At 34.2% G+C, this 22,691-nt stretch overlaps 2 protein-coding genes and 1 pseudogene across 3 annotated transcripts; 2 read left to right on the top strand and 1 right to left on the bottom strand.

Moving 5' to 3' along the window:
• The first annotated feature begins 3,791 nt into the window (after positions 1-3,791).
• Positions 3,792-9,654, top strand: LOC21405084 (phospholipid-transporting ATPase 10). Of its 2 annotated transcripts, XM_024174991.1 has the most exons (12): positions 3,792-4,388; positions 4,814-6,165; positions 6,270-6,380; positions 6,478-6,754; positions 6,876-6,964; positions 7,056-7,164; positions 7,255-7,464; positions 7,639-7,764; positions 7,885-7,983; positions 8,099-8,290; positions 8,519-9,164; positions 9,266-9,654. In XM_024174991.1, the coding sequence occupies exons 1-11, from the start codon at positions 3,993-3,995 to the stop codon at positions 9,146-9,148; spliced, it is 3,591 nt and encodes a 1,196-aa protein (XP_024030759.1). In that variant the 5' UTR covers positions 3,792-3,992; the 3' UTR covers positions 9,149-9,164; positions 9,266-9,654. The 2 variants fall into 2 exon arrangements, with proteins under 2 accessions (XP_024030759.1, XP_024030758.1); XM_024174990.1 differs by having other exon boundaries at positions 8,519-9,654.
• A 1,540-nt stretch (positions 9,655-11,194) lies between these two features.
• On the top strand, positions 11,195-16,218 carry LOC21405083 (protein SET DOMAIN GROUP 41). The gene is made up of 5 exons (XM_024174995.1): positions 11,195-11,986; positions 12,069-12,117; positions 12,710-12,813; positions 13,868-13,966; positions 14,758-16,218. The coding sequence occupies exons 1-5, from the start codon at positions 11,207-11,209 to the stop codon at positions 15,760-15,762; spliced, it is 2,037 nt and encodes a 678-aa protein (XP_024030763.1). The 5' UTR covers positions 11,195-11,206; the 3' UTR covers positions 15,763-16,218.
• Positions 16,219-16,708: 490 nt separating this feature from the next.
• Positions 16,709-22,405, bottom strand: LOC21405082 (annotated as a pseudogene).
• Between the last annotated feature and the right edge of the window lie 286 nt (positions 22,406-22,691).

Raw genomic sequence — 22,691 nt, 5'->3', positions numbered from 1 at the left:
CTTCATTTCTTTCTGAAAGTAGACGTAGCTCTCAAGTTTGAGAGTGAATCACTGTAAATCCTTAGTGTTCTTACCATTTTCTTATTTTTTATTCGTTTTTATTCTCGTTTAATCGCATTTACACCGCATTCAATTACATTAGAAAACGCTATTTTATTGTTGATAAATTTTTACCGTCAACGTCAATCGTCTGATTTTTTGAGCAATTATTAAAACTATATATATAAGCTAATGAATTAATGGAATGTTCATTATAGATATTATAATTGCACGATTGATTCTTCCACGAAAACAAAAAATTGCATGATTGAACCGCGTGAGGATAGCCCGGTCAATAAGGTACTTCAAATTAAATTCAATAATCTAATTCGGTCTGTTGAAGTGTTTTCTCAGCAACGTATATACATTTTACACATTCTTACGAAATCGATTCGTATCTGACTGAGTCGTTTTTCCAACATGAAAATTGGAAACTATAAATACTATAGCACACGGATTGGAATTGAAAATAAGGTTGTTTCAGAGTCATAAAGGTTGTACAATTTGCTGTAATTTACGTATTTATTTATTAATTTGTTTTTTGTAACTTTGAATGAAACACTTTATTTTAAATATTAATAAGGATAATTTTATAGTAGGATCTGATAATGTATATTTCGACCACTTAATCTAATAAAAAAAATGCAAATCAAATAGATGACGACTGAAAAATTGAACCTATGTCTTACCTTGAAAACTAGAAATATCTTATTGTTAATAACAATGGTCTTATCTGATTTAGAAAATCAAAATGATGGTTACGGCCTAAAGATGTTGAAAAAATAGTGGACAAACAAGTAAAAGCCATCTTACATCTTTATTTACTCATATGGTTTAATTTTCTTTATGTCCTTGAATTTTGTAATGTCTATTAGTTGAAAATAACCAAACTACCGTTAATAGCCAAATTACCCTTTTTAATAATAATATATATTGCAGCTGACGATCTTGACTGGAAAAAGACTTCTCTTCATAGGGCAAAATAAAATAAAATAAAATAAAATAAAATGGGGTTAAATTTCACTTATTTTATTTTACAAAATTTTCCCCTTGTCATATTCATCAACTTCAGCATTCTAAAATTTTTTTATAATCCCACCAGATACTTTTTCTAATATAAGAATACATATGATATAATTATAACTAAAAATATAATAACTTTGGTGTGAAAAAATATATTAATAGTAAACTTTAAGCCGCTGTATTTTTATTAAGGAGATTCTCTGGTATGCCTTGCATACTGGTAGATCAGATTTTTCTAATCATTAGATTTGCATACTTTTTTACTTTTACATGATTTTATGCAGATCCGATGGATATAAAATCTGACCTATCAGTATGTTGACGTACCAGAGAAGGTTCCATTTTTTTAAGATCCATTAAATTATTATTATATTTACAACGTGAATTGATGGTTAAAATTTGTCTTTTTTTTTCATGTTGTACCGTAGAATTTTTTGTAAAAATATATATATTTTTCATAAACTCCAAACAAAGTGAATTAAATCCTTGAAAAATTAAAAATAAGAACAAAAATAGTTGAGAAATAAGAATTTCAACATATGATCTTGGCTGCATTAAGAAAATAATGCACCTTATCTATCCGGAGCCTTCGAAAAGACAAAGATGTAATCCAACTAATTAAAAATCTAAATATCATCCCAAAAAAAAATTTAATAACAATAGTCTTATTGTTTGTCGTTTGCAATTTTTGTTTTGAATTTAATTAACTTGTGAAACATGATTAAGAAGAAAAAGGGCCCCATAAAAAAAAAAAGAAGAAGAAGAAAAATGGGGGAAAGTAGTAAGGATTATTTAATTTATCTGGGCCAGAGTTAGATTGGAATCTAAAAAAAAATAGAGAAAGAGATGAAAATATTTGGTCATAAATGTGCAAGAATTTATATCCACACAGAAAGATAGAGTTAGGTTTTGAATGTAACTAATAATACTACTACATCTTAATAGTATATTAATAAAATCACAAATAAAAGAATAAAAACATGTGAGATGTCTTGTTTGACCCCCCCATCACGCAGCCTCAGCCTCCTCCATCATGTTTCCAGACATATAATACTATATACTATAAAATACCTAAATTTATGCAACTCTATAGTACTATATACTATAAAAGATCTTCACATAATTTATGCAACTCCAATCCAGAAGCAAAAAGGGCAAAAAAAAAAAAAAATTATTTGCACAAGTGGCAGAATTTTGAGCCCCTTTTGAGAAAATTCAACAACATATGTAGTCCGTTTTATTTACATCAGTTGGGTAATTTTGGTTAGAACGTACAAATTTTTACTCACTTGGGAATAAAGAAAAAAAAAATTTTCAAGGGAACATCACCAATTCTCAAAAAAAAAAAAAATGTATATATATATATATAAAATACTTACATATCCTGATTTACGTTATTATTACAGTGATATCGTATTTGACCGAATCTAATTCAAGTGACATTTTTCCTATGGGGTGTAAAATTACGTAAATTAAAATTGTCAGTGTTATTGAGCGTGAATCAATTTGGTGTTGCTCGAATATTAGCACATATAAAATTATTTTTAAAGAAGAATCATAAATATGAAAACATAGCTCTTTTTTTTTTTGCCTTTTGTAATTACTGAAAAAATATAAGGGTAAATAGTTTATTTCAAGGTTTAAGGAAATTATATAATTTTCATTTAAAATAATATCCAAAAGACCCATTATTTGAAAAAAAAAACTCTTTTTAAGCGAGAATTTAAGGGGGGGAAAAAAAACTTTTCGTTCTGACAGCAATACTCCGTATATTATATTATTATTATTTTGTCAAGACCATATATTATATTATTATTTTTCACAAGCTCCATTCAACATGCCCCACGCTGTTTCTTCCATCCAGAATAATTTGACCCACATTAAAACCTTTAATAATAGGATGATACGTTTTTTGGCTCCAGCTTTCTTACTTTGAAATTTTCAGAGCAAACAATGCAAATAATGTGAAACCCCTAGTTGTATATAATTATGCTTTTGGCATTTTTTTTTTCTTTTTCATTTTCTTCTTGTTCCCTAATGGCTGCTAATTTTTGACTTTCTAGAACACTTTTGAATCTTTGGTGGATGACTTTCTAGAACACCTGGTCACTACCCTTCCACATATTGTACATATTTTAGAAGTTGACAATGACAATTATTCGTAATCCAATAATATATATCTGGCAGTTGACAAAGGAAAAAAGAAAAAAAAAAAAAAAAGAAGACAAAAAATCATTGAACTTTCTATTTTGTCTGAATTTCCATATTAATGGGTTAGTTTCCTTTTTTTTTTTTTTTTTTTTGTCTTTTTCATGATAAATTTAACTGTTTGATAATTCATAAAGTAGTTGAGTTTCATATACACTCATGGGGTTTTAGATGGGGATATCCCAAATCCACTATTCATTTGTTAGCTACAAGTCAAAGCTGTGATGCTAGTCTTCTCTCTCTAGAAATAGATATATTATAGAGAGAGAGAAAAGAAGAATTGTTCACCACGTTTCTTCCTATATGCTTCCTTCCCAGAACATGACTTTTCTTGGGTACTTCCTATTTTTTCATGTGAGGCTTTGTTAAATTTTTAAAGCAGTAATCTTTGTTTTGGTCTTAGTTCTTCATTATATAGAAAGAGTCATAAGTTTTGGCTGAAAGTTTCATTCATTCATTCTTTTCTTCTTCTTCTTCTTCTTCTTCTTCTTATTATTCTTCTTCCAGATTTGTTTATTTGTTTTAGTTTCTTCATCTTCTTTGCTCTTGCGAATATTTCCCAGAATTAAACCTTCTTCTCCTGTGTTTCTGGGCTTAAAAGCTTTCTGGGATTTGATCAAAATTTTCTCTCTAGAGCCAAACAAATCTGTAGGTGTTTGAACAACTTGGGTTGTTAAGATCTTCTTGAGTTTAGCTTCTGAAAAGAAAAAAAAAAATTAAAAATGGTTGGACCAAGAAGAAAGAAGAGGCAACATTTTGGCAGAATCCATGCCTTCTCATGTGGGAAAGCATCATTCAGAGGAGAACATTCATTGATTGGAGGGCCTGGGTTCTCAAGGGTTGTCCATTGCAATGACCCTGATGGCTTTGACGCCACAATTCGCAATTATGGAGGGAATTATGTCAGAACTACCAAATATACCATCCTAACATTCTTGCCCAAGTCATTGTTTGAGCAATTCAGGAGAGTGGCAAACTTGTATTTCCTCATGTGTGCAATATTGTCCTTCACAGCACTTTCTCCTTACTCATCTGTGAGTAGTGTTCTCCCTCTTGCGGTTGTGATTGGAGTTTCAATGGGGAAAGAGCTTCTCGAAGATTTTCGGCGCAAACAGCAGGTATAAAGCAATTCTTTTTTGTTACTTATACCAGATTAAATATGCAAATTTTTGTCCAGTCTATGTTTGTTGTATTGACAAAATTCTTAAACCATTTGTTCATCGTGGCTAAAATTGTTTTAGTAGTACTTTTAATGACATTTGGAAGTTATTAAGTATACTCTTATAATTTTGCCAATATATGGTCCTAGTTTATGTAAATGATGTAGTGAAGAAAAGTCTCAAACAATTTATTCATCTTAGCTCAAATTTTTATTGAAGAAGTTAGAATGAAACTTTTAACTTGTACGAGTATAACTAGAAACTTTCCCAAGATTTGATTTCATACAAGTTTGAAGATCTATTATTGCTTTCCTATACCCTTTATTGCATTCTTGATCTTTTTAATTTTTTATCCTTAATTCTGCCTGTAAAATTGTTATCAGGATATTGAGGTAAATAACCGAAAGGTGAAAGTGCATTATGGCGACGGCGTTTTCGATAATACTAAGTGGAGGGATTTGAAAGTTGGAGATATAGTAAAAGTGGAAAAGGATCAATTTTTCCCTGCTGATCTCATCCTACTTTCATCAAGCTTTGAGGAAGCAATTTGCTATGTTGAGACCACCAACCTTGATGGAGAAACTAATTTGAAACTAAAGCAAGCAGTGGAGGCAACCTCAAATTTGCATGAAGACTCAAGCTTCCAAAACTTCAAGGCAGCAATCAGATGTGAGGACCCAAATGCAAATTTGTACACTTTTGTTGGTACTTTGGAGCTTGAAGAACAACAACACCCTCTTTCACCTCAGCAGCTTTTGCTTAGGGACTCGAAGCTAAGGAACACGGATTTTGTTTACGGGGTAGTAATCTTTACTGGTTATGACACGAAGGTTATGCAAAACTCAACCCCTCCACCTTCTAAGAGAAGCAAAATTGAGAGAAGGATGGACAAGATTGTCTACTTATTGTTTGGAGTCTTGTTTTTGTTGGCTTTTATTGTGGCAATTTGCTTTGGAGGTGCAACTGACGACGACATTGACAATGGGAAAATGAAAAGGTGGTATCTTAAACCAGATGATACCGAAGTCTATTATGATCCCGAGAATGCACCACTTGCATCAGTTTTGCAGTTCTTGACAGCCCTTATGCTGTACAGTTATTTGATCCCCATTTCCTTGTATGTGTCAATAGAAATTGTCAAAGTTCTTCAGGGCAGTTTCATCAACCAGGATCTGAATATGTACTATGAGGAAACTGACACGCCAGCACGAGCTCGGACATCTAATTTGAATGAAGAGCTTGGCCAAGTTGACACTATACTTTCTGACAAGACAGGAACATTAACTTGCAACTCCATGGAGTTCATCAAGTGTTCCATTGCCGGGACTGCTTATGGACGCGGAATAACAGAAGTTGAAAGAGCCATGGCTAAGAGAAACGGGTCACCTTTACTGCAAAACATGGCTGTTGAAGAGAACCATGTTGAAGATGCCACAGAAGCAAAGCCATCCATTAAAGGATTTAACTTTGTGGATGAGAGGATCATGGACGGTCAATGGGTTAAAGAGCCGCGTGCAGATGTAATCCAGAAGTTTTTAAGGGCGTTGGCTGTATGCCATACGGCATTGCCTGAAGTTGATGAAGAAACGGGAACAACAACTTATGAAGCCGAATCACCTGATGAGGCAGCTTTTGTTATTGCAGCAAGAGAACTTGGGTTTATGTTTCATGAAAGGTCTCACACGAGCATCTCAGTCTACGAGTTGGATCCTGTCACTAACATGAAAGTTGAAAGGTAAGCTTTTTACAGCTACATATTTTCGATGTTGTTTAGTTCTGTTCATTCAGTCTTAGCTGCTATGGTTTATATAATTAAAGCCCATGTTTTCCATGTTGCAGAGTCTACAAGCTTTTGAACATACTGGAGTTTAGTAGCTCAAGAAAGCGGATGTCGGTTATTGTAAGAAACGGGGAGGGGAAGCTGCTTTTAATTAGTAAAGGAGCTGACAGGTTAGTAATCTTCGAAAAGAGTTGGTTAATTAGTTAGTTTCTATGCTTATGTGATTTAGTAATTCTTATACTAATTTGATTTGTTTTCCATAAGCAGTGTCATGTTTGAAAGACTTGCAAAGGATGGAAGGGAGTTTGAAGAGCAGACTAAAAAGCATGTTAATGAGTATGCTGATGCTGGTTTAAGGACATTGGTTGTGGCATACCGCGAACTCGATGAAGAAGAGTACGATGAATTTAACAAGGCATTCACTGAGGCAAAGAACATGGTGAATGCAGATAGGGAGGAAATCATTGAGGACGAAGCCGAAAAAATCGAAAAGGAACTGATCCTTCTTGGTGCTACTGCAGTTGAAGACAAACTACAAAACGGGGTGTGTATTATATTTTTGTTATGACAACTTGATAGCTCAGCTATAAAAATCATAAGTAATTAATTTTTTTTTTCTGTTATATATAGAATGGACTGAAAATTCTTTATTTGGTGATCAATAGGTTCCAGAATGCATAGACAAACTTGCTCAGGCTGGAATTAAACTATGGGTGTTGACTGGAGATAAGATGGAGACAGCAATCAATATTGGGTATGAATATGATTAATCAGTGAATAGTAGTATGAATAAATGAAGTTTTAATACACAAGAATTTCTCACCATATTTGTTTTTCTATTTCAGGTTTTCCTGCAGTTTGCTTAGACAAGAAATGAAGCAAATAATAATTAGCTCTGAGACTCCTGAAGTTAAAGCATTAGAGAATGGAGAGGATAAGTCTGCGGTTGCTACGGTAAAGCCCCTTATTTCCTCTTCATTCGTTCTTTTTTTTTTCCTCTTATTTTGTAGCATAAGATGATGATATATCTTTCTGATTCTTTAGGCACTCAAAGCAAGTGTCCTCCACCAAATAACCACAGCAAAGGAGTTGCTTCTTGCATCAACTGAGAACTCCGATGCGTTGGCTTTAATCATCGACGGAAAGTCTCTCACTTATGCTTTAGAGGACGATGTAAAGGACCACTTTCTGGAGCTTGCCATTGGGTGTGCATCCGTTATATGCTGCCGTTCGTCTCCCAAACAGAAAGCACTTGTAAATTTCATGTTCACCTTCCATTTTGCACTTTTGATGTTTCAGGTTAAATTGTATATCTGTCTTGATGAATTTGGTTTGTTTGTATGTTCATCAAAAGCATGTAAGAGGTTAATTCTGCTGATTTAGAAAAGGAGTCAATTCTGAGTTTTTGTGTTTCTTAACATAATTCAGGTTACAAGATTGGTCAAACTTAGAACTGGTAACACTACTCTTGCAATTGGTGATGGAGCAAATGATGTTGGAATGCTTCAGGAAGCCGATATTGGAATCGGTATAAGCGGTGTTGAAGGAATGCAGGTAAATGCTAAAAACTATAAAAGCATTGCTCATAGGTTCTCTTTTTAGTTGGTAAACCCCTGATGGAAATTATTCCACTTAACAAATTCTAATTTTAACAATCACTTCTCAACATTTCAGGCCGTCATGTCGAGTGACATTGCAATTGCGCAATTCCGTTTCTTGGAACGCTTGCTGCTTGTACACGGCCATTGGTGTTACAGAAGGATATCATCAATGGTAAGATTTACCTTTTGAAATCCATTTTTTTTCCCTTACTGATCTAATACTAGGTTGAGTTATGAACTGGAAAGGTTGACTTAAGCCTTTTTTTTTTTTTTTTTTTTGGTTGCAGATATGCTATTTCTTTTACAAGAACATAGTTTTTGGCTTCACTATCTTCTTCTATGAGATATACACATCATTCACTGGCCAATCTGTATACAACGACTGGTATTTATCGCTATACAATGTCTTCTTCACTTCTCTTCCTGTGATTGCTTTAGGAGTGCTTGACCAGGATGTCTCAGCCAAGTTCTGCCTCAAGGTATCGATTTTTTTTTTCCTATTAAGGAAAATAAATAATTTCAGTTTCAAATCTTTTACACCAAATTTCTGTTTCTTCATTAGGAAAAACAATAAAATAATTACAGTTTGATGGTTCTTTTATCTAGTAAACCTCTAATGGCATCTTCTTTCTCTTATTTCCATGAAACAGTTCCCATGTCTAGTAAACCTCTAATGACATCTTCTCTCTCTTATTTCCATGAAACAGTTCCCATATCTATACCAAGAAGGTGTACAAAATGTGCTATTCAGCTGGGTTAGGATCCTGGGATGGGCCTTCAATGGTCTACTAAATGCTGTCCTGATTTTCTTCTTCTGCATCCGGGCAATAGAGAGTCAGCCGTTCCGAAAAGGCGGGCAACTGGCTGGTCTGCAGGTCCTCGGTGCCACCATGTACACATGCGTGGTGTGGGTCGTGAACTGCCAGATGGCACTGTCCATCAGCTACTTCACATACATACAACATCTCTTCATCTGGGGTAGTATCGTACTCTGGTACATATTCCAATTGGTATATGGAGCCATGAGTCCTGACCTTTCAACCACTGCCTACAAAGTCTTCATTGAAGCCTGTGCACCTTCTCCATACTACTGGATCCTCACCCTCTTTGTCGTGATCGCTTCCCTCACGCCATACTTCACTTACGCCTCTATCCAAACACGGTTCTTCCCAATGTTCCACCAGATGATCCAGTGGATGCGAAAGGACGGCAATTCATATGACCCCGAGTTCTGCAAAATGGTGAGGCAGAGATCAATAAGGCCCACAACAGTAGGGTACACTGCCAGAATCGAAGCAAGATCGAAACGCTTCGAGTTTAAGCCTGAAGAAATTTGATGCTGCACAGTTTTTGGTGGGAAAAAAAAATCCTTAGTACTTATTTATCCCTTTAGTGCTGTACATTGTTTCCAAAGAGAGAATTCTTTATTTATCTCTTTGTACATAATTTTACAGAGACTAAAGACAGGTTGTTTGGTTGGGCTTGGCCAGAAAGAGAGTATCAAAAGATGAAGGTTTCAAGACCATTATTATGCTTTCAAGTCCCCCTCCAGTTTCTTGATGGGGATTCTCTTTCTCCAAGATGCAGAGCAGAGCTACATAGTTTTGGGTCTTTTTTGGTAGATTTAGAGACGAATTATACACTTTTTTTTTTTTTTTTTTAAATACATGTTCCATAGTACATAAATAATTAATATTTGTTCAATTCTAAGTAGGAAAAAAAAAGAGGTTCAGTTGTTAGTTTCTCTTCTCATCTGTAGGGTGAATAATAGGGCATTGTCTCTTTTCTTTGTGTATATTATTACTTTTGATGATTATAGGTCTTTTGCTTCATCAGCTATGCATTTTGAAGGAATTTCATGATTATACTTCAATTTCTTGTCCCATTATTTTGATGGAAATCCTGCTTTTTGTTGTCTTTGCTTTTTAGAACATTTTAGTTTCTGACAACCTTGGCATTGTTGCAACGTTGAAACCGGTGGCCTCCTCTAGACCTCAACAATATCTGTCCAAAATAAAACATATCCCAATGCTATTCGCTAGTAAAACATATCCGAGTGCTTGATCATATATTATGCAATCTCATGTGCTTATTCTTTTGCAAAACGGTAACTCTAACACCAATATGTACTCTTATCACTTTTATTGTCAGTCTCTTTACTCTGCTGTGACATACGTGACACACCGTTTTATTATTTAAGAACTGTAATAGTGGAGTGCAACATTATGGCAAAGTAAGGAAATATACGTGCATCATGAAAATATCAATATTAGTGAAAATATAGGTATTTTAAATTTAAAAAATTTTTAGAAAAAATATTAATATCGGTGGAATTATTGAGAAAATATTGCAGAAACTAGGAATATTTGTTTTGACACTTAATATTTCTTTTAGATATCTTAACATAAGATATATAAATTAGTAAGTTTGTACAAAAACAATAGTTTCTCTCAAGATTTTTGATAAATTTCAGTAAATATCGGAGAAATTCTTTAGCACCTAAAAATATTTTGGGACCTTAGATTTACGGAAATTTCGGCGGAAATTTCAAAAATATCGGAGAAATTTTTGTCCTGAGACAAGCAATAAGGTACATATTGTTGTTATCAGGACTTCTAACAATAAACCTTGAAGCTGATTATTAGACATGTAAATGTCCTTTGGCAATCACTACGATGGAATCTTTAAAAAAATTACGGTGAAATCCCAATGGTTAAATTTTTAATGATTAAATTTGTAAATATTTATATTAAAATTTATAATACGTCATATAAAATTATTTTTATTATATATATAATTATTAAAAAATTAATCTAATATTTAAAGTTGAGAATTGTACAGGTGGAGGTTTTTTTATGCCCCTTTGAAACCTTTTTATTTTTTTTCCCTCGGAAAATTAGTAAAAATGGGATGTGATTGATAACTAAAAAGGAAAAAAAAAAAATGAAAGCTGATGTGAAAAACTGCGTATACAAAAATTGTACGTTTAATTAAGAAATTCGTGTTATAATTCAGATCATAATTTATAATTCATTATAATATTTTTTTTTATAAAAAATATACATAAATTAAAAATAATTTTAAATCTATAAATCAAACATACACTTAATTTCTTAATACTAATTTCTTAATACTTAATTTCTTAATAATTTTTTAATGCTTTTAGGGGGCGTTTGGTAGAGGGATTCATTCCCTGATTCGAATCATGATTCGTGATTCGCTACAGTATTTTTTCTCATAAAAAAATATACATAAATTAAAAATAATTCAAATCACATAGAATCCTCCAACCAAACGAAACCTAATTTCTTAATAGGCCACTAGAATGAGACGCAGGCAAAGCAAAGCAGAGCAGGGAGGGACAGAGAGAGAGGGAGGAGAGAAGGAGAGAGAAAATGGGGGAGATGGAAATGATGATGAGAGGGAGGGAAGAAATAGAAATGGGAGAAGACTTAACCCGACCACTCCCTCCTCTTTCCTTTTCCCTCCACCATTCCCTCCTCCTCTCCCACTGCTCCTCCTGCTTTTCTCCTCTCCCCTCCTCCCCTTTGCCTCCCATTTTCCCCCCTCGTTTCCCTCCCTCCAATTCCAACCCCAAAATCCTCTACTGCTCCTCCCAATGCTCCTTCTCCGATTCCCCCCTCCACTTCTCCTCCGCCGAGCACCACCTCCTCTGCCTCCTCCCCTCCGCCGCTGCCGCCGACTCGTCAGACCTCCGGGCCGCCCTCCGCCTCCTCGAATCCAATCCAGCCACGCGTCGTTCCTCCTCCGTAAGCCGCATCGCCGGCCTGTCCACTAATCTCCACAAATTAGCGAATGACGACGAGGAGGAGGTCGCCGCCAGAATTCGCGACGGAGCTAGAGCTATGGCGGCGGCGAGAAGGATGAGAGACCGCGACTGCAGCGGCGAGGAATCGGAGGGGGAGGAAGAGGCTATGGCGGCGGCGGCACTGTGCGCTGTGCTAACGAATGGCGTGGAGGTGCAGGTTAAGAGCGGGCGCACCCTCGGGGTGGCGGTGTACGGCGGCGGAGGGTTTTCGTGGATCAACCATAGCTGTTCTCCCAACGCCTGTTACCGGATTTCTTTGCATTCGGACCTCCAAACGACGTCGTTTTTACCAGACCATGAGACGGCGGCCATGAGAATCGTCCCCTGTTGTAATAAAGAAACTCAAGTAAGCCTCTTTATGTCGTTTTGACTAGCTACTTAATTGCTTTTCCTTGATGTCGTTTTTGAGACCCTGTTTCTCTTTGCAGACAGAGAGTGGTGTTTGTAGCAATATTATTAGTGTCTTATCAACAAAAGGTGTCGTTTTTCTTTATCAACTTATCATTACCGGAAAAAATTAAAGGGTTATTAATGCTGTTAATTTCTTAACTTTGAGTTGGTCCCTAAATTTTTAATAAGATTGGCTGATAGTATATTAGCTCTTGTACTTTCGATTTTTGGCAAATTTGGTGTCCGACACTAAAATTGACGTGCTATTTAAATTTTACGTAGATAATCACATCCTGTAAATTTTATATAAATAGTTGCAATAAGTGCAAAATGTTGTAATTTTCAAGATATTAAATAGTAACATAGAGAAAATTTTACATATAACATAACTTTTTCTATAAAATTGTAAGTTATCACTAGACACATTATTATTTTTGTGAAATCGTTCCTCAATTTTAGTGTAAAGGAAAAAAAAAAAAAAAAACGAAAGTTAGAGATGAATATGTCAAAATTAAAGTTAAGGGTTCAAAATGTGACCGCTCAAAGTTCAGAGATTAACCGGCCCAATTACCCGAAACTTAAGTTTGAATCTTTATGTTAGAAATTTGATTGGGACTACAGTTATTGAACCTTTTTTTTATTTTTTTATTTTGGTGTTCTTACATATATGAAAATGAAGAGTGTGGGTGTTCTTATGGACCAAGAATCATAGTTAGGAGCATCAAGAGGATACAGAAAGGGGAAGAAGTAACTGTGGCTTACACTGACCTATTGCAGCCTAAGGTACTTTTTGAATCTCATAAATTAAATTTTTTGTTGGTCAAACAGTTTTTTATAATTGCCTTGTTTTGTGACATCCTTGAACTTTTATAGCATTGCAATTTCGTGTACAATTGAAAGCTAATTAAACATTCAAGAGAGGAAGCAAATTGCTTCAGATCTCAGTTTGGCTTCCCAGCCTGCTAAACAAATTCTGGAAAATTCCCTAGCGGGAAATTATTTTGTTATCTATTATGAAGCATTTTGGTTATTGGGTGATGTAGATTTAGAAATATGGTTAGATTCCCATCACCGAGTTTGTTTATCTTATTTTGGTTTAGTTTCCTATTTTGTTATTTAGTTTATCTATAAATATGGTTTGTGAATAAATATTGAGATTATTGACTTTACTCCACCCCACATAAGTTGTTTTATTTATTTATTTATTCATTCGTTCCTACAATCCTCTATTTCTCTTGTTGATTCTATTTCGCTATCTCTAGTGCTTCTACTTCTCTATCTTGATTCTAATCTTCTGTCACTATATTTGGGATTCACTTGGTGCTGAAAATTTGAGAACCATATATTTGGTATTGCCTTTGAAAGTCCCAAAAGTGCTTTGCAGTTTGCACATATTATGATGCAAGTAATTTGTTTGATAAAAGTGTTGATAAAAGTGTACGACACTAATGGCCTTTTAAATAAAGCTATTTATAAGAGCCTAGAATTTTTTGACATTTTCTTTCTATTTCTACCCCTCTTTTTGCTATTAGCAAAATTAGATGTTCTTTTTAAAGCAAAACAATCCCAAACTAAGCTCCAGTTTTCGTTTCTTCCTCAAAAAAAAAATCCGAAACTGAGCCATAGCTGTATCCTTTTGTTCTTTTGGCCTCAGATATGACAGAAGGGTGTTGCTAGTTCATTTTTCTCTCCTCCCCAGCCCTTGTTGACAATGTGGACATATATCAACCTGATTATTGGTTATTTTGTGTTATAGTTTATTTTATTTTTCTTTTATGTTTATAAATAAGTATTAAACTGTTCTTTAATAATTTATGGTTATTTGCCTGTTCTATAGTCTGTGAGGCAATCAGATTTGTGGTCAAAGTATCGTTTTATCTGCTGTTGTAGTAGATGTGGTTCGGTGCCCCCAACTTACATGGACCGTGTTTTGGAGGTAAGAAATCATAAAAGCATGTTATTTTTATGGACCTGCAACAAAATTTGGAGCTTACAAGTCTGAGATTAAATTTGAAGTTTACCCCTGCAATCTTTTCATGTTACCTATGAGCGTCTTGTCTCATTCACGAGCTTAAAAACATTTTTGAGGGGACAGAACCGTTACGTTGCTATTATGCTTGTATTTACACACACACACACACATGTTGTTCTAAGTTTACTAGTACCTGTTGGCAATTTATCCTCCTTTTTATATATATATATATTTTTTCTTTACGAGTTTTGTAACGTGCTCCGCACGTATTGGCGTGTTGGAAACAGCTGAAGAGTTTTGTTTACCGAATTATGAGAAATTCATTTATATAACCATTTAAGGATTTTTAATTTATTTTAAAAGAAATGTGTGTAAAGATAACAATTTACAAAAAAAATTTAAGCGAAGAACAATATATAAATAAAATAGGATCGCATGCGGAGTTTTATGAGTAAAGTGAGGAGTAATATATTTTTAAAAAGCACACAAAAAAATTGAAATGTAAAAAAAATCACTAAAGAATAAGGATAAAAAAAGAAGAAAAGAAAAAAGAAAAGAAAAGAAAAGTAGAGGGGCTGCCTAAGAGCTTGGGCTCTTTTATATACTGTTAGATATATTTTTATTCTGGCAAGTTACTTTGAAATATAAACTACTGTTGTATACTGTAAAAGTTGCACCTCTTTCTCCAACATATAAATGTCTGAAACAGAATGTCCTAAACAAGTATTTACACTTTCAGCTATTTCCTTGGATAGGAAATTTCTGTTGTCAATGGTAATTCGTCAAGTTCCGATAGTGGCTTTTACAGAGACAAGGCAACACAAATGTTAACACAGTATATTGATGATGCTATATCTGACTATCTTTCAATTGGTGATGCTCAATCTTGTTGTGAGAAGCTTGATCATGTCCTCACTCGAGGTCTTCCCGATGAGCAGTTAGAACGTAATGAGGGAACGTCTCTGCCGACATATACTTATTGGCTGCATCCTCTGCACCATTTATCTCTAAATGCGTACACGACACTGGCTTCGGCATATAAAACTTGTTCAAATGACATGTTGGCTTTGTTTTCTGAAGCGAACGAAAATCTTTGTGTAGCTTTTGACATGAGCAGGACCAGTGTAGCGTATTCCTTGTTGCTTGCAGGTGCAACTAACCATCTCTTTCAGTTTGAACCTTCTCTAATTGCATCTGTTGCGAATTACTGGGTTAGTGCAGGGGAGTCCTTGTCGACTTTTGCTAGAAGCTCAATGTGGAGGGAGCTTATCCCTTTGTCAAGCCTATCTTCCATCATAAGGCATAACTGCCTTAAGTGTTCGTTGGGTAACAAATACGAAACTGGCTCATTTCATAGCCAAGTCCAGTATGAAGATTTTGCGCATGTATCAAGCAAGTTTCTCGACTGTGTTACTGATTACATGCAAAAAGTTTGGCATCTTCTTGTTCACGGTTGCAACCATTTAAGAGTATTTAAGGATCCCTTGGACTTCAGCTGGCTTGTGACTGCAAAATATTCCAGTATGTGGGAAATTTGCAGTCATTGTAGTAGTAACAATATAGGTTCCAACAGTGACATTTATGAAAATATTCCTCTATGTGAAGCGCAGGGATGCACCACGCAGGTAAGAATCCATCTCTTTCAACTTGGCGTTCATTGCTTACTATATGGAGCATATCTATCAAGCATATGTTTTGGTAAGCATTCTTATTTGACCTGTCATGCTCAGAACATTTTAGACACTGTGGAACATGATTGATCCTTGTCATGTTCCAAACTGAGTTGTGAAAAGTTTTTAGTTTATGAGGCAGTAAGTGAAATTATGGTTTTGTTAAGAGTTGACCTCTAAAATTTTGATTTGCTTTTGGTTTGTAGACTTGTGAAGAGTAAAAAAGATAGAAAATATTTACTGAATTTCAGATACAAATTGATCCGACATATTTCTACTGCATTGTTTTCCAAGCTCCTTTATTTTATTTCTTGGTGTGGCTAGAAGCAAATGTGGTGTTAATGAATACTCTTTGGTGAAACAGAAAATATGGAGTGTAAATATCAAGTTCCAATATGCAGACTAGTACGACAGTAGCATTCTTGTGTCACTCATTGTTACTGGTTTTGCTTGCATAATTCATACATGTTTGTTCTTGTTACCATAACAATTTCTTGACCCCCCCTTTTTTTTATATGTAAGTACATTTTTTTGTTAAATTCTATTGCTGACCTATTCTTTAAACTGTCAAGAACACAAATCATGCGTGAGGAATGGTGCCTCTTTAGTTCTTTACGTGGTGTTTGCATAAATGGAAAACGAAGCATGTGAAAGAGAATTTTTTGGTAGGTTATAAAATAAATCCTATATTGGTATGACACAATTCTGGACAGTCAGATCACATCATAGTCGTATTAAATTTATTAGATTAAGAAAAGTACGACTATTTAATGGAGCATGATAAAGATAATGATTTAGAACTTTGCTCTACTGGTAGGGTACTTTACTATAGTTCTTCAGACAATTGTCATGTAAACAAAAGCCACTACTGTCTGGAAATCAAGTTGGGAAAAAGTTCATAAATTTTCAAAATGCAAAAAAGGGCATTCATGAAACTAGGGTAATCATCAGATCTGGTGAAAGTTATTTTCAAATTGCATATTTTTTGTTTCTCTTCTCCTCTACTGTTTACATTAGTCATAATATACAAGTAAAGATTAGATTTCCTGTTTGGTCGCTTGTAATTGCCTACAAACAACTGCACTGTAAACACCATCCTTGAAGAGTAGCTCTTGATGAGTGCCACTTTCAACTATTTGACCATCTGAAACAACTGTTACAATGTCTGCACCTTTAACGGTTGATAACCTATGAGCTATAACAAGAACAGTCCTTCCCTTCATCACAGAAACCATTGCATCCTGTAATATGCACCAAATGTGACTTTGCCATTTTGTTACACAAGCAAAAATAAAGTTGAAAATTCATCTGAAACCAAAAACGAGTTTATTCAACATTTAGCTTTCTTGTCGAATGAATAGTATAAGTTGATATTAATACCATACTATACAACATAATTATCGCAAAGGTGTGATGAATAACTAGTTCATTGCATAGCATGATCATCAATTAGTATAATTCGTTCATTGTGTGGTTCCATTTAATTTCATGATGGTCCCGTATCACGATTCAGTATGTCGAAAATTAGTAATGTTATGCAATAGGTAGTGAATGATAACCCTTTGTAGAGACCAAAAAAGAAAAGAAAAAAACAATCGGTATGTTGATGCCTGCGCGAGGATAATATGTAAAGCTTTCATGTACTAGGCACTCATTTTCAACATCCAGAGCACTAGTGACTTCATCCAGGAGAAGAATTCTTGGGTTCATGAGGAGGGCTCTTGCAATTGCTAGTCTTTGTTTTTGACCTCCTGAAAGCCTCACCCCTCTTTCGCCCTCAAAAGTTTGATATTTTTCTGGCAATTTCGAGATAAACTCATGTGCATTGGTCATTTTCTGCATTTTGCAACATTGTTGAATAACATAAGTGTAAGATTAAGGATTTATTATATTTGGAGAAAGGTTTATATGCATATTCTCACAGCTGCATTTTCCACATCTATACTGCTGATTTTGCCACCAAAACCATAGGCTATGTTTTCCTCAATGGAACTGTTGAAAAGACTCACTATATTGATCTGTAGTACATTATAAAAGAAAGTTTAAATTAATAGTGGCGTATTTATAGCATTGAATTAAGCCAATACTAAACACAGACAGTTAATTGATATGGCATAATTTTTAGAAAAAGGAACATTTAATAATGCACTCTCCTACTTTGAGACAATTTTGTGAGCAAGCAAATATATATATATATGTATATATATATATATATATATTTCCTAGTAAAACAGCAAGCAAATATAGTTAAGATCAAGATTACCTTTCTGTGTTGATGTTCATGTGATACCTCAGCTAGAGGAATACCATTTAGGAGAATCTTTCCCTTCTTTGGGTCCTAAAAATCTTTGAATCAAGTTTGCTAAGTTGTCTACAGGAAGCAGCAGAATGAAAGTACATCAGGCCTTTGCTTTGATACAGAAAATTAAATCTCTGACATTTCCAAGGCAATAAACTTGCAGCTAAGCATAGCATTAAAATGAAAAGTTAAGCATACGAAAATTACTTTTCCACCACCACTGGGACCAACAAGAGCAACCTTTGAGCCAGGCTCCAATTTTAGAGTTATTCCCTGAAATTCAAAGTAAGAGTAATGCTACGGACACCAATTCAAATATCAATTTTTATGTAGCATTGATATGGTACGTGAGTTGTTATCTTTTTATTAGTAGATATAATTTTTTTATTAATTGACGTGACAATGTTTTAAACACTCACAAATAAAAAAATGACAATTCACATGTCATATCAGTTGATACATAATAGTTGAAATTTGAGTTGATATCCCTAAGTTATCAATATCTTTTTTATTTTTTATTTTTTGCTTGAAAGTTATCGATATCATTATGCTCATATAAATCAAATATTTGGTTCTCTTTAAAAAACAAACAAACAAACAAACAAAAAATCAAATATTTGGTGCTTTTTCAGCAAAATGATACCTTACCTTGAGCACCATATGTTTGGAGCGAGATGGATGGATAGGCAAACCACACATCATCTAGCTCCACTTCTCCATCTTCATCGTTATATTATAAGATACATTCTATTTATCAGCCTAAGATGCAAAACATTCTCGTCTATCTTTCTTTTCTAAGTTATTTTAAATATTCCTTGAAAAGTTAATCAAACCCGAACAAGAAAGATTTAGAAATCTCAAGATGGGGAAGTGATTCCTACAACGTACTTGTGCATCAATTATGATGGTATTCACTTAGCAAGCAATCCCATCGCAACTACTGTGGAAGGAGAGATTAATAATATGATTTGCAGGCAAATATGTTTAAGAGGACACATGTTTCCTGACTTGGGCATAGGCGAGATTCGATCCAAAAGCTGAAAAACGCGCCTACTTGCTCCCGAAGCTTTCATTGCCACCGCATATAGCTCCGAAAGCAACAGAAGATCCAACTGCAAGTGGCAACAGTCAAATGAAGGTGGTAACTGGTTATAACAAGAAAAATAAAACCAGGGAGACCTCATACCTATAAAATTTTACCTTCATTTTGGGGGTATTTATATGAATGACAACTTTTGGACCCCATTTTAGAAATATGTCTAAAAGAAACGCCCAGCGCCGAAATTCATCATAATTCGTTTTAAAAGGAAAATCATCATAATTTCCCAACACTGTAGGATGGAAAAGTGCTCAGTGCCTCAATCGTGTTTAACAACGCGACAAACAGAAGGTAGGCTGCTCCAATTGTGGACCTGCCTTTTATCATGTGTGGTGCTTAACACACTTTATACTAGAATCTAAGAGTCTACCTGTGAGTCTAAAAAGAGTGAAGGATGTCAAAGAACCAATTGTCATCGAACCTGTGATAGTCAAATAGCTCCATATATCACTACTATGGTAATTGATAACCTTGATGCTGCACTGAGACCACCATAGAAGAGTCCAACAACTTTCTGTGGCAGCACCCAGATGAGGTTAATACTTGTATACACAGAGAGATTTCTAGGTATAACAAGGGAACTCACAGCTTGTTGAAGACCAAGCTTAAGTGTGTGATCAACTCTCTCATAATAGCGCGATATCTCAAAATCTTCATGTGCAAAAGATTTCACTGTATGAATAGCACCAAAAGATTCCCGCAAAACAATGCTCAAGTTGCAGTTAGAATAGTTCTTTGTTCCACAAGAAATGCCGTCACTCCTTGTTTTTCAAGAATTTAAAATGTCATAAAAATTTTTCATCATATTCAGTCTTTAGGCAACACGATTTATTTATGTATTCTTTTAGGGTTAATTTTAGAGAAATTACTGTAGTAAAGAAGTTAAATTTAAATTTTTGAGCAAAAAATACTGCAGCAAAAAAGTTTGAGTTGTGAAAAGAACATTATGTTACAAATTGCATCCTGAGTCGATATCTCATGTTTGGCCTTTTAGTCACGAAAATTGTTAAAAATCAACAGAATCAATCGTGTGATACTCACATGCTTAGTTAATGAAGCATATTTTAGATAAATCAAACCTAAATAATTTCTTTTTATTTAAAAAAAAAAAAGAAGAAAAAATTGTGCTTCGTTGGGTAACAAAGTATGTGAGAGTTAAATTAGTTTAAATTAATCTTAAATCAGTGAGTTTTCTAAAATATCCCTTCATTAATAAGTAATGTGATTATGTGAGTTCCAGACCGTTCATTCTGTTCAGTCGTTAACAATTTGTGATTGAAGGGCCAAACATGGGGACAATGAGCATAGTTCAAGGTGCAATTTGTAACAAACGTTTTGAAGTTCATCAGTCCAAACAGGACAAAGATCATATAGTTCAGGGGCGAAAAGTTTAAATAGCGAAGTCATATATAACTCGGCAACAGAAGTGGCTAGTGCAGCTGCAGCTTGATTCTTGTGAGAAAGTTCGGAAAGAAAGCCGCCAATGGCCATATTTTCGCAGAGCGGTCGAGATAACAGGAATAACAGCCAAAGCCAACACTAAGCAGAAACGGTTGAGTTGAAATGAAATAGTACATGTCACAACCAATAAGTTTTATATTCTTCATTAAGTAGACAAACTTCAAGCACAACTGCTCACATGTTGGCTTCCATGATGTTGTAGACATGAAGACAATACCAACAAATGTTTTAGAGCTCGAGAGAGATTTGTAGTTGCTGCACTTTTTATGATCCGGGTATTATTAGCCATTGCAAGCAAGATTATATTTCCTAACAAGAAAAGTATATATATATATATATATATATATATATATATATAAGTTATGCTTTACAAAGTGGCGGAGCCACATTATATTGAGTGGGGGCACGCGGTCTCCTCACAATTTTTATGCCCTTATTTTACAAGAAAAATTATAATTGGAGCCCCACTGAATAATTAAAATATGATGTGCTCCTATTTTATAAGAACAACTATAATTGTACGCACACTCATAAAGAAAATTTTTTAGCTCCGCTACTGGATTTACCTAGTTTATCAGGTGACTAAATAAGTTCTTTCTCAATCTAGCAACAATCCTTTCACTTGCAGAAGAAATTAAACAGCCATACTCGAACAGTTGTGCTAATTGCACTGAAGGCAAGCCCAAAAACATTGATGAATAAGATGAAACTTGTTATTAGCAGAATCAATTAATTTAACTTATATTTTAGTATGCCAAACAAATTTTTTTTTTTTCCATTTTGCAGATGAAGAGAAAAAAGATGCTAAATTCTTGTGTAATAGGAATATTTTAGTTGTAGAAGATTATTATGTCCCCAACAAAACATTTATAGGAATTCTTTACTTTATACCTTTTTCTTATTAGACAAGTATTATAACTAAGAGATAAAACAATAGAATATCAAAATTTACAGGAGCAATAGTCATAATAGCTACAAAGACAACTAGTGTGATATTCTTGATTTGATTTAAAGCTTCAGCTTTCTGTTGTAGTGTCTTTATGTTTCCTGACACTATATCTAGTATGTTTCCAGCAAATTTTCTCTGCAGGATGGGGGAAAAAAATCAAACTTTATGATTAAAGTACAAGACAATTATTTGGAACATTTTTGTTTACACAAGAATGATTGAGTGTAACTTGGGCAACCTAAGCCTAACTAAAACTTTATATAGGGCTTGCTTAGATCTTTTAGGGCTTGTATTTTTTTTTTTTTTTTATTAATATCCATTGTTGATTGTTGCAACATTGGATAATTTTTTATTACTTTCCTTTTTTTTTTACCTTTTATTAATTCTATTTGATGGGATATAGACAAGGGATTTAATTTTAGAGTGGGCGCCGACGTAGTCAGAATGTGTTAATTTTAAGTATTTTGATGTCTTAACACTTCATTTATTCCAAGAAAAATAAAAGCTCATGTCCAACATGATCCTAGCCTCATTATTTGGTGAGTTTGTTGGGATTTGAAAACTTAGAAATGGGTTTTGGATGCCTTAGTTTTATCCCTTACAAAAGAACACTAAACACAAAAACAGATCATAGTTATGAAGAAAAATGATACATACAACCAATATACTTGCTGTTGAAGCAACCAAGAGAGCAATCGAAGCTAATACCAGCCTCCCTGCTTCAGGTTTGGCCTGCAATATGATGAGTTTAGTTTCAACTATAAGGCTTCAATAACAATGTTTTGTAAGACTAGATAAGTCCACTTACAAGTGAAAGTACCCTACAAAGTCCCACATTGTCAGCCTAAAGTATGCAATAGCAAATATCAGAATCTCGCTAGAGCATTTACTTAATTAGAAAATGTACACAAGTATTGAAATTCATCGTTAAGACACCGCAGTTATCGGTGTCACATCTTCATACTTAAGATCTGTTGATTCATGATCCCCTGACGCATTTCTCCTCTTTCACCTGTAAGAATTACGTGGCCCACATAATAAAATAAAAGCCCATTAATATTATTTATTTTAATGATTTAATAATTATCTTAATACTAAAATTTTATTGGCTATGAGGGGTTACAACTCTTATGAAGGGATGTGTGCTTTGATTGAAGACACTAATTCATGGTCTATAAAATAAGAGTCTAGTCCTCTCTCTATCTAATTTT

This window comes from Morus notabilis, unplaced genomic scaffold (genome assembly GCF_000414095.1).
Source record: "Morus notabilis unplaced genomic scaffold, ASM41409v2 Scaffold16, whole genome shotgun sequence".
In the NCBI taxonomy this organism is placed as follows: Eukaryota; Viridiplantae; Streptophyta; class Magnoliopsida; order Rosales; family Moraceae; genus Morus; species Morus notabilis.
This window is presented reverse-complemented; position numbering and strand designations above follow the sequence as displayed.

Coding starts and splice junctions, on each gene's coding strand:
- LOC21405084 (XM_024174991.1), top strand. CDS start 3,993: ATGGTTGGACCAAGAAGAAAGAAGAGGCAACATTTTGGCAGAATCCAT. Junction 4,389..4,813: donor ATTTTCGGCGCAAACAGCAG/GTATAAAGCAAT, acceptor AATTGTTATCAG/GATATTGAGGTAAATAACCG. Junction 7,165..7,254: donor ATAAGTCTGCGGTTGCTACG/GTAAAGCCCCTT, acceptor CTGATTCTTTAG/GCACTCAAAGCAAGTGTCCT.
- LOC21405083 (XM_024174995.1), top strand. CDS start 11,207: ATGGGGGAGATGGAAATGATGATGAGAGGGAGGGAAGAAATAGAAATG. Junction 12,118..12,709: donor TAGTGTCTTATCAACAAAAG/GTGTCGTTTTTC, acceptor ATGAAAATGAAG/AGTGTGGGTGTTCTTATGGA. Junction 13,967..14,757: donor ACATGGACCGTGTTTTGGAG/GTAAGAAATCAT, acceptor TTCCTTGGATAG/GAAATTTCTGTTGTCAATGG.